This window comes from Symphalangus syndactylus, chromosome 19, assembly GCF_028878055.3.
Source record: "Symphalangus syndactylus isolate Jambi chromosome 19, NHGRI_mSymSyn1-v2.1_pri, whole genome shotgun sequence".
NCBI classification, from domain to species: Eukaryota; Metazoa; Chordata; class Mammalia; order Primates; family Hylobatidae; genus Symphalangus; species Symphalangus syndactylus.
Genome location: NC_072434.2, coordinates 55,927,099 through 55,939,483, shown reverse-complemented (window position 1 = coordinate 55,939,483; position 12,385 = coordinate 55,927,099). Strand labels below are relative to the sequence as shown.

At 40.5% G+C, this 12,385-nt stretch overlaps 1 protein-coding gene across 1 annotated transcript in view; it reads right to left on the bottom strand.

Annotated features, from left to right (window-relative positions):
* Positions 1-12,385, bottom strand: part of FYB2 (FYN binding protein 2) — a 98,677-nt gene that overhangs the window by 69,387 nt on the left and 16,905 nt on the right. Inside the window, exon 2 of the mRNA XM_055234614.2 lies at positions 454-1,201. Within this exon, the coding sequence (XP_055090589.1) occupies positions 454-1,201 (748 nt within the window). The remainder of the gene's footprint in view (positions 1-453; positions 1,202-12,385) is intronic.

Below are 12,385 nucleotides of genomic sequence, written 5' to 3'. Positions count from 1 at the left end.
AAAACCAAGAGCTTGTTGATAGATTCAGTGTGTAGAATGAGGGAGGAGAAGGGAAATAGAGCATGGCTCCTAAGTTTTGGCCTGAGAAATTAGGAGAATAATTGTGTTGTTTACCAAGACAGATGATTGGTGACAGATTTGAGTTATAAGAGAGCACTCAGGCTCTAAGAATCTATATAGATTGCCTAAATTCATGCAGCTTGTCAGAAGTCGAGCTAGGATTCAAATCCAAGTTTCTTCCAAAAGCTATCTCACAAAGCAATTCCAGGAGATTAAGCACTTTACTCAAACCCAAGGTTACGATTTAGCAGATGGGCCTAGAATATCACGCAGAGAGTCTGGAGCAACATTGCCCAGGTCATATACATAACCGCTCTGAGTCAACAGGTTTTGAAGTAGAAAAACATGATGACCCCTCCCTAGCCCCTATCCCATGGGGATCACATTTGTTACCTGGGGCCTGACTGGCAAGCTCACACTCATAGATGGGCTGGCAGGGGCTGCTTGCCGGGCTCCTCTCAGGACGTGGGTTTTCCCAGCTCTTCCTGATATGTTGAGAAATTACAAAAGAGGGATCTTCAGAGACATTACGTAATATTTTGGGGGCCACCACTTGCTTCTGGGAAGGAAGAGTCTGGGCTCCTTTTATTTCCAGCTTTTTCCTGGGTTCCTCTGGAGTAAGCCCCATGCCTTTTTGCCCTTCCAGATGGAAGGCCTTACTTCCACAGCTGGCAAGGAGAAGGGCTGATGACATTTCACTTTTCTGAGATGAAACCTTCTCCCAGTTCCAGAGTTTGTTTCTGAAGCTATTGGCCACCATTACTTTTTCCTTAGTGATTATCTCAACATTTGATTGAGTCACCTCTAACAGCAGAGAAGCCTTCTGTGAACTTGCTGCAGAACATACAGTAGACTTTCCCAGAGGCCCTGGGGAGTTAGAACATTTTGGAATTTCACTCTTCTGAGCCAGCTTTATTTTCTGAGGTTGAAGAGGCTGGGACTCACTACTGGAACAATATGGTGGGCGCTGCTTGTGGTTGGATGAGAGGGGTTTCCCATTGTCCAAAATTTGAGTTGACTGTGTGCCTCCTATGTCACCCTTTGGAGAAACACCTGCTGGGAATTTAATAGATCCTGGAAGAGGTGGAGCATCAAGATTTTGAAATTTGGCTCGAAGTTCCTTGAAGTTTCTTACCCCTTCCTAAAGCAAAGAATAATCAAACAAACAAAAACAAAAACAAACAACAACAACAACAACAAAAACAAGTGTCTCATTATTCCAAGAAAAAAAGCCAGTGTGATTAGATCTCACTGATCGCACCATGTTAAGGGACTCTAACTGCTGATATAATGCAACTGCTTCTGGGTAATGTTAGCCAGCAATGCTATTGTCTATGTGAGATAGAATGAAAACACTATCTCTTTCTTAAACACTCCAGGGATGTTTAATTTTCTCACAGCACATAAAGAACACCTACAGATAGTACTAAAAACAGTGGAGAAACCCCTTGATACAAACTTTTGATGGCTCCCCACAGCCTATAAAAATAAATTCCAAACTGCTTTATACAGAATTCAAGGTTCTTCACAATGCGGTCCCAACTAGCTCAAAAGATGGTGGAATTATGATCTCCAACCACAGGCAAACACGACCACCCTTAAACCAAACAGAACTGTTTTCAATTTTCTTTGACCCTCCTACTCTCTATCACCTGGAGTTTGCTTTGTGTTCTTGCTTCACAAAATGCATCCCCATCAGCTTGTCAACACCTTTCTTGCACTTCACTGCCTACTAATCCATCAGTATTTCACCTAGGGAACTTAATTCAATATGCAAAAAAAAAAACTCCATTAAAAAATGGACAAAGGACATGAACAGAAAACCAACTACTACATGTTCTCACTTACAAGTAGGAGTTAAACACTGAGTGCACATGGACATGAAGATGAAAACAAAAGGCACTGGAGACTATGAGGGGGTGAAGGAACGAAGGGGGATAAAGTTTGAAAAATTACCTCTTGGGTCCTATGTTCACTACCTAGGTGATGGAATCATTCATACACTAAACCTCAGTGACACACAATTTATCCATGTAACAAACATGTGCCTGTACTTCCTGAACCTAAAATGAAAGTTGAAAAAAAAAAAAAGCTTTCACCTTTGGATGACAGACACAGCTAATTTCTTTCCTGTCTCCTTGGTACTTCCATAGCTTTTTACATCTTGGCTGTTGAACTTAACGCTATGGTATGGAGAAAAGAAAAAACTTTGGAACTAGACAGACCTATGTTCATATGAAGACTCCACTCTTTATCCTCTAGGGAAATACTCTGGGAAACTTGATCTTCCCTCTAAGTGCCTTATAAAAATAAGTTATCAAACAGTAGCAGGATTAGGGCCATTATAAGTGAAATGTCCATTACAGTGCCTGACACATAGTAGGCCCATGATAAAGAAAAGTTCTTTATAAGAGGCTAGATGACCCTCTTGCATTTTTAACTCCCCTTGGAAAATCATCATGCTCTTCCCTCTAAATTCAGCTCCAATTTGGTATATGAAAATTGTGGTAGTAATGGGAGCCCAATCTTTGCGGCAGAGGAAGGAGCATGACTGGGTTTATCCAGTGAGTTGATTGGTGGTCTGGCCAGGTAGGTGTAGGCTTAACTCCTGCTCCATGCTCTTCCTGCTGGTCCTTCTTCCTCCCACTAGACCGCATTAGATTTTGTAAATGTGTTCTGTCATCTTTTGCTTTCACAGGAAGTAGGATAATGTCTAATGGAGCCATTGCAAAAAATAAGAGCCACTATCCTCTCCTGATTGTCTTAAGGGTTTTTAATTTCATTTACACAGACCATCTCCATGGCAGTGACTTCTGATTTTGCCAACTTAGGAAATGTTGGGCAACCTTTTCTCACCATATTTACAGTTGACTCACACCTGCCTTCTGAAGACTTTGGAAGGGAGGGAAATTGAACAAGAAGGATGAAGCAAGTGTCCGGGAGCTGAAGTGCATGCACTCTCCCTCCTTTTTCATCTCTCTGTTCTCTCTTTATCTCTCTAACACACACACACAGACACACACACACACACACAGGCACATGCACACACACAGCCAGCAGACAAGTTAATTTAACCACACTTTCTCTCCCCTGACGTGGCAGAAGCCAGCACTGGGCATGAAATCAGGAGATCTGAGTGTGAAACTCCGCTTATCCATTTCCCACTTACGTGCCTTGGGCAATTCACTTCACTTTGTTGAGCCTTATTTTCCTCACTATAAAATGAAACTTATATTTCTGACAGCAGTTCAGGGTTATTGTAAGAATCAAATGAGATAACACACATACGCACCTCAGTGATAAATATTTTTTATATTGTGGTAAAATACACGTAGAACATGTCATCTTAACCATCTCTAAGTGTACAGTTTGGCAGTGTTATGTAGGTTCACATTGTTGTGCAACCAATCTCCAGAACTCTTTTCATCTTGCAAAAATAAAACTCCATATCCATTAAACAAGTCCATATTCCACCCTCTCATTCTACACTGTGTGTCTGAATTTGACTATTCTAGGTACTGTATAAGAGGAATCGTAGAGTATTTGTCTTTTTGTAACTGTCTTATTTCACTTATTACAATGGCCTCAAAGTTTAGCCATATTGAAGCATGTGTTAGACTTTCCTTCCTTCTTAAGGCTAAATAATATATCATAGTGTATATATAACACATCCTGTTTAACCATTCATCCATCACTGGAGAGTTGGGTTGCTTCCATATCTTAGCTATTATGAATGATGCGTCTATAAACATAGGTGTACAGATATCTCATTGAGATCCTGTGTTCAGTCGTTTTGGTTGTGTTCCCAGAAGTGAAATTGCTGGACTATATGGTAATTCTATTTTTAATTTTTGAGGAGCCTCCTTTCTGTTTTCCACAGCAACTGCACCATTTTACATTCTCACCAACAGTGTACAGGGGTTCCAATTTCTCCACATCTTCACCAACGCTTTTTTTTTTTTTTACAATAGCCATCCTAATGGTTATGAGTTTGTCAGTGGTTAATATTTTTAAAGTAATATAATGATTATTTTCAGTTCTTCACTATTTGAAGCCACATGGACAACTACTGTACAATGTTATTGCTTAGATTTTAGTCTCTGTAGGACTAATTAAGCAAAGCCCTAGTATGAAATAGAATTATGAATTTGATAACCTCCAAACCAAGGTCCTGTGCAAAGATCACTGGTTCAGCGGGGAGCAAATCTGCTTATACCTGGCTCTTTACTCTTTCAACGCATGTTCATTAAGTATCTACATACAGACCAAACATTGTTTTAGACAGTCAAGGGCTCTGTTGTAATGTCAAGGAGAGACAGAAAATAAGCAATTACACAAGAAAATATTAGAGACAAAGTGCTATGTGGAGAATTAAACAGATGATGCAATAGTGACTCAGTGCCTACCACTGATTTTCAGAGCTACAGTAGAAAAGTAATTTCTTCTCTCTAGCTCAGCCATACATCAAATTAAAGGTTGGTTTGGGTGATCTCCGAAGCACCTTCCGGCACCAATATTTAGATTTTATTTTCCTTACAATCGATGGGAAATAGATGTGATGCCTTTTGTTTTTTATTATCCATCACCCATAGGTGAAAGTTCAGGTTTGAGGACATGAGGAAAACTACACGAAGATGGTTTGGGAGGTGGCCATAGGGTCCTTCTGGTTAAAACCATGCTCCATTTTTCAGCTGCCACAGCTAGTCAGTCCCCAAATCCCACTGATCTGAACTCTTCAGCAGCCCATGAGCACTTCCCTTTGATTCTTCTTCACTTACTGCTTGGAATGACTTCTTCATGGTCTCTCTACTTCCACTCTGAGCCCCTCTAATCCACCATTTACTCAGCTGTTAGACAAACCTCTTTAAAAACAAATCTGATCATGTAAGTCCCTTACGTGTTTTAAAACCTTCAATTTAGCATCCCCAAAGCTTTCAAATAAGCTCAAATTCTTTTGCTTAGCACATAAGACCCATCCTAATCCCAACCCTCTTAATGCTCCAACATCACATTTGGCCTCCCCCCAACATGCTTTCTTCCTTCTAGCCTCACTAAATTGCTGAAATTCTCCCAAACCTGTTTTTCCCTTTCACGTAGCTGTAACTTTGTGCTGCCTGCAATGCTCATCTTTCTCTCTAATTTCTTGAACTAGCAAATTCCTGCTAGTTCAAAATTTAACTGATGTCATCTCAATATATTTATTGGTTGCCTACTATGCACTAGGCACTAGGGTTACAAAATGAATAGGGCAACCCCGACCTTTCAGAACTCAGAAAATGAAGGAGACAGACACAAATTGGTTGTTTTAACATAATACAGGGAATTATTAAATATATGGCACAAAGTCTGTGGAGGGAACATAGAAAAGGGGCTTATGATGCAAACCCAGTTGCCAAGCAGGTTTCCTAGAGGAGATTCCCCAGCTTACACAGTCAGCCAAGCAAAGAACAGAGGAAGGCAGTCCAGAGCATTAACGCAGAAGGCACAACTTTGGAAACAGCATGATGTATATGGGAAGCAGCAGCAATTTCACATAACTGAAGCCCCAGTGCGCAGTATATGAGGCTGGAGAAGAAAGGAGAGGCCAAGTCTTAATGTCATCGGGCTTAATCTTCATAGTAGGTGAGGAACTACTGATGGGTTTCCTGGTGAGCAGCTAAAGGCAATTTCTAACTGATTCCTCTTTCATGACCACTCTAGGCAAAGCAGCATCTCTCCTTCACTCTCTACCTACCTTACCCTGGGTATACACTGGCTCATCCAACCCTTTCTTGTGAGCCTTCCCCTAGCACAGAGCCTGGGAAGCTTGGAACTACCATGCCCAGGTGCTCTTTCATCTGGAATTTTGTCCAACAGAGGTGTCCATAGCTTGGTAAATGAGCCCCTGAGGGTGTCGCCGCTCAGGGGATAGCATGTGCTTTGGGGAACAGCTGTGGCAGAGGTTCCTGTGCTACGTGGTGGGTAGCAGCTTCGATGGGTTCACATAGGAACCACCCCATTCGCTTAGCTCTAGCATCTAAGCTTCTTGCCCGTTCTGGAAATTCCTAAAATAACTTCTTGTAAATCCTTTTCCATTCATATTTACAATAACAGGTTTGATTATCTGCAACGACAACAACAAAACACACTGGCTGATACAGCCTGGTTTGTTTTTCTTTATAGCACCTATGAAAACCCAGCAGATGGTCTGTCTCCCTCCATCAGAATGTAAACTCTTTGAAGGTGGGTACTTTGTTTGTATTTCTGTATTTGCCCACTGCTGTAGTGCCAGTGCCTCAATAAAAATGTGGTGAAGGAATGAATCCTTAATTCACAAGTCTTTCAGAACCTCTTTAAGACAGGGCCAGTATCCTGTTTAACTTGGTATCCCCAGCAGTGGCAGAAGTGACCCACAAAATCCTTGGTGAATGAATGAATCAGTGAATAGATATTTAGAAAAGTTAGCTGGTTCACATAATACATGAACCGTAACTCAGCAGAATCTTAATTTTTTCCTGTGTCATCTTTGTGAAAGCAGATTAGAATGCCCACGGAAACAAATGATCTAATTGCTATCATGTCAAAAGACAGCTCTAAAAATAGCCCTAGAAAATAGCCTGGTACTTTTGATTTGTACTGGGCAAGCCTGAAATACCCATCTGGGAAGCACAGGCCAAAACAATTCCAGAGATATGGTGGGAACAACCTAAGATAAAAGACAGCGGTGTCCTCTGAACAGAACGGGTATATCTCTTTGATATGGAAATTAACCAAGGAGGTAGCAGCCAAGAAAAACAAAGACATTGCTATTTCAGAAGAATGGAGAGACCAGAGTAAAACAGCTGGAAGTCTGAATCTCAGCTCTTTAAGCGTGGCATTGTTATATTTAGATGAATGTATTTAGTCACTAGGAAAAAGACTCCATCAAACAGATGCCTTTTATTCAATGTTTATGTTACAGGAATCTAAGGAATAATGAAAATAATAATAATAACAAAAATGGGCAAACACATGATATTACCATATATCAGGCACTGTTCTAAGCACTTCATATACGTTAACTAATTTAAACCCATGTATTCTCAGGATACAGACAAGGATAGTGAGGCATCGAGGGCCTATGTGACTTGGCCAAGGTCACGCAACAAGGAAGGGTCAAAGCCAGGAATCAAACTCACACAACCTGGCCTTGGGGCCCATATGCTCTATTCTGGACTCCTCTAACCCAAGAATTTGCTTGGTGGGTCTAGAAACTTTTTTGGCTAATAATTTTCTAGAAACAAGCTAATACCTGATCACATGAGCATAAATGCTGTAACCTCCTCTTCTTGGGGAGATATTTTCCCCTTTGCTCGTTTCAGAGATAACTATATTTTTTTCTATCCTCATCATCCTTAACAACCCTTATATATGATGTCTTAATTAATTTCCACAATAACCCCACCAATTAGGCAATTGTTACTGACCCTGTTTTATAGATAGACTAACAGAGAGGTTAAGTAACTTTCCCCAATTTACATAGTTGGAGAGTGATACGGGAATTTAAATTCAAGTCAGTGTAACTCCAGGACTGCTTTTATTTATTCTGCAATAAATATACAAATACATTGACAAATATACCTTTCTTATAAATTTAGCTCTAATTTAAAATTCTTTTATTAAGTCATAAAAATATCATAATCAATTTTGCATATGTCACATTTACTTTAGAGATTATGTTAAAAATGTAGCTCTAATCACACCATTGAAACAAACAAAAATCCCAGGAAGCCAATTTGCATTGGCTTTTAAGATACTTTCTCAGACTTTTTATTATTTACACTGACATGAGCAAAACCTTTTACTTAATATAATTGGCATAGTTTCAAAATTTTAATAAATTACATGGCCATTGTGACTATGTATCTTGGATTTTTCAGGGTAGTTTTGATTTAATGTAATTTAAAAGGTGATGGGAAAATGCAGAACCAGATAACAAAACTCAGTGTTATACCCTTTCAAAGCAAATTTGCAAATGATAATAAATTCTGTGTCAAATCGCATGGTTTGATCTCTGCTTTATAAAGCATGGCACAGACAGCTGTTTCATCCTCTCCTGAGTTTACCCTGCTGCTGCGGGCTGCTAGGGAACCCTCTCTATGTCACCGCTCTCTGCCTTACATCTACAATGGCATTCATTGCACCGCACAGCAAGCTGCCTTGGACAAGGACTGCAGGTGCTCGATAAGTTAATAGTGACTTGGTAAGTGAATGCGGTCATAAAAATGTACATAAAGTAAGTTCCAAAAGGAGAAGATACTATTTCTATGCATATTTCTTAATTGGAAAATAAAGATTAACTCATTTCTGAATGTCTGCACATTGCTAACTGTTGCCTTCCACAGCAAGAAACAATGGCAACGTCAACAGCAATAGTTTATCACAAGTCTGAACATTCCTCTGTGGTAAGCAAATCCAAGAGCCTTAAGGAATATGTAAACTCAAAATCCAAGGCAAAGAGAAGGCAGTAGAAGCCAAGAAATTATGAGCCCAGGAAGAGAGACAGTAGTAGCTGTCAAATCCTATCTAAGATGGAAAGAAGTAGAAGTCAATTAAATATAGCATCTGAGTCACCCTTCATGACTAAAAGGGCTTCAATTCAACCTTCACTACTATAAGAGCTATAATAATGGTGAAACTGTCTGTATTCTTGGTACCAGTGATTAATTCCTATGAAGGGATAGGAACAACAGAACTGAACTGACACCGTAGTTGTTAGTTAAGGTTAAAGCTTAAGGTTAGAAAGATTAAAAGCTTCCTATGTAAAGGCAAAAACAAACAAACAAACAAACAATTGCACCCCCATTATCTGTCAGGTCAAATGAGTACTTTTCATCTCCAGGTTGGGTCTGAGCAAGAATACCAGCTCCATTAAATGCATGACCTTGAACAAGCTACTAAATCTCTCTGCATCTGTAAAATGGGGCCAATAATACTCAACACATGGGGTGTAAGGTTTCAGTTAAGTGTTACAAAGTCCCTAAGTGCCCAGCCCCTGGCCAATGCTCTTGGTGAGACTGTGCCTCCTCTAGTTGCAACCACATATGCCACCTGCTGTCTCTCAGCCATGACGCTGCCCACTGCAGACTGCAAAGGCAGCCCAGAGTCTTGATGGTCCTAATATACCACACGCTTTCCTCACCTCAATACCCCGTGCATTACCACTAATGCTGCCTAAGCCCCATCCCAAGTGGTAGGCAATAGTTAGCCAATGACTCGTCTTCCCCTAAAACATCAGGCCAGAGACTTACATCCCCATTTACCTTGGTCACCGTGAGAAAATGAAGCTGGTCTATAACAAAGGGACTTATTCCCCACAGACCTCTATAGTATCACCAATTAAATCCCATTTCTCACCCTTCCCTGACCATCCTAACCCTCAGTCTGCAAAATTCCTCATGTCCTCAAGCTCTTCTATGAACTTCCCTCTACCTTTTTGCTCTAACTCGAACTCATCTCTCTCCTGAAGACATGGCTCTTCTCGTGCTCTCAAAAGCATGGCTTTCTCCTTCCACACTCCTCTATTCCTGGGTCAGGAAGTGGAGTAAAGTGTTTTCTTAGCTTGTCACTGCTGCTTTCAAATTATTTTTTCTTCCTCAATAACACCAACTCCTGCAAAGGGCATATCAGACTAAACCTACTGCCTCCCACTGATGTCTTCCACAATATTTCTGATCACTCCAGCTCACTCCTCTCTCTCTATTACTAGTCTCATGACAATAAGCAAATTCCAAATCCACGCAGATAATCCTTCCAACACTTTGGCCTCATTTCTGATGATCTCATCTTTCACCCTACTTTAGCCACTAATTTCCATAGATACACCTCAGACCCTGCTATGAGTAATAAATGAACCATCTCCACCACATCAATTTCAAGTACCCTACTTCTGGACACCCCCTTTCATCTTACCTTGCCTTTTCTGGAGCCCCAGCTCCAGCAATGCATTAGCCTCATGGGCCTTAACACTGTTTCTCTACTATCCCCTCCCATCTTCATTTCCCTATGTACCCAGATTGGGTTCCATAGACCATCACGAGAATCACTTTCTGGAATACATCTTAATTCTTGCCGCTCTCCCACTCCACAGTTACTTGGGTATGGATAAAAGGCATGAAATGTGCCTAGAACTCTAACCTTGGTTAAACATTCTTCCTACTCTTCATTTGTACCAGAGGCACAATTAAACCCAGGGTAGCTCCTAACTACTTTGCAGTTTTTAGGGACTGGAATTGTCTATTAGAGTGGGAGCATGCAGAAACTTGGGGTCCAAGTGAAAGAGTTAGGATTTTATTCCATAGGCAATGGGGAGCCTCTAAAAGTTGTGAGCAGGAGAACAACACAGTGGGCAACTCCTACTCATTCAAGTCTCATGCAAGGCACTGCTTTCCCCATCCTCCTGGCTTCTTCCCCATCTGGAACAAGTACCTCTCTCTGCTTACTTCTGTCTTGGTGCTTATCACATTCTATCTTATCATAACTATTTACTGGTCTGCCTCTCCCACTAAACCTCATCTTTTTCAATACAAGGACTATGTCTTTCCATCATTGTATCTTCAGCTGATAGCTAGGCTGGAGCAATTCAAAACACTTCATCCCCATTTAGAGAAGGTAGTTATGCAAGCAATTACCTAACTATAAGTACTGTGCATGGTATCAATGAAAATATAGTGAAGAATTAGTTTAGCTTGGCCCATTCAGGAAATCCTTCCCAAAGGAAGTAAGATTGAAGGATGAGTGAGTTTCCATTGTAGAGAAAAGGGCTATCAAGACATTTTAGGCTAAAGGAACAGCATAGACAAAGGCATGGAGGTGTGCAGGTCCACTGTATTTTCAGATTGGAGCAGCTAGAGTATAAAATGAGTGGAGAAGGAGGAAGAAAGCCATTATTCTTCCCAGGAGCCTTCAAAAGTTTAGGGACTTCAAAGCCTTCATTCAATGAAATAATGAAGAATCTCAGTTGCCTTTTCAAGGCAATAAGGAGGAAATATTTTGGCGTAGGGAACCCTTTGGTGGATTTAAGATCATATCACCTTGCCACTTTCTTGTCTACATCTGCCTACACTCCTTGTCATGAGGGCCTTTCTGTCCATCATCACCAATTACAGAGCCATTAGAACTTTCATCCAAGAATTCCAATAGTACACTGACATCAACACAATCATCTTCCTAGTATCAACATGAAAATTTGTGTGTTAGCAGTCTCTCTATAAGACCTCTTCCATCCATTTCTTTCCCTGCACAAGAGCCCAATCTTCATGTCTTCCTATTTCTTTAAAACATTGCTTGGATTCTCTCAGATTTAGTTTCAGCACTAATTTAGGTCTACAATCCTTACAAAATCCTCTGACCAAGTATACTTTGGAATTCAAATTTTTTCCAATTTTAGAAAGGTAATATATTACAAATTCTGTATATGTAAATCCTAGTGTGGTCTGAGACAGCATGCTGTGATCAAACATGTTACCATTTCTATAGTAAAACATATTAATGTTCATATAATGCAAGATAAATAAAGACCATAAATTGTCTCATGTTGGTTCAGGCAGGATTTGAAACCAAAAAAGTTATGAAAGATTAGTGGGTTTCAGAGCTTATTGGATTTTGGAATTGTGGGTAATGAGATCATGAACTTTTCCCTATCCACTTCCTCATATTTTTTTAAGAAGGAAGAAGAAAAAGCAAAACAATTATTCAGCTCCAGGCATAATCAATGGTAGCTGGACTGATAGTTACTCCCTGGTCCAGCAGGTTGTCTTCTGCTACTTAAATTTTTGCAATCATTTTCTAACCGGTAACCCAGCCTCACACAAAAATGTTGCAGGGATCTGATGGCTCTAAAATACAATTCCAGTCTAAAATGTCACTCCATTTAAAAAAATAATATAGTGTTTCACAAGTATCTATCAGTTAAAGTGCTAATTCCTTCACCTCCTTGATCTGGTCCCAAACCTCCACCACACAGCTTTATTGTTGCAGTCACGCAGGACTCCTGGGCTCCCTCTAGTGTGGGCCTTGTTTTCCTGCATCCCATCACAGCCCATGCTTCACCTGCCATCTGGCATGTCCAGAATGTCATTGCACGAAATCTACTGCCCAAATTTTACTCATTCTTCTAGGCACAGCTTACATGCTTCCGCAATCAATGGTCCATTCAAAACTTAACCTCTCTCTCCTCAGACCTCTTCTGGCAATGGTTCTTAATCCTGGCTGTGCATGGGAATATCCTGGGGACTCCTGAGCCTGCCCCACTGAAACAGAAGCTCCGAGGAGTCCATATTTTATAAATAACCTTAAGTGCTTACTG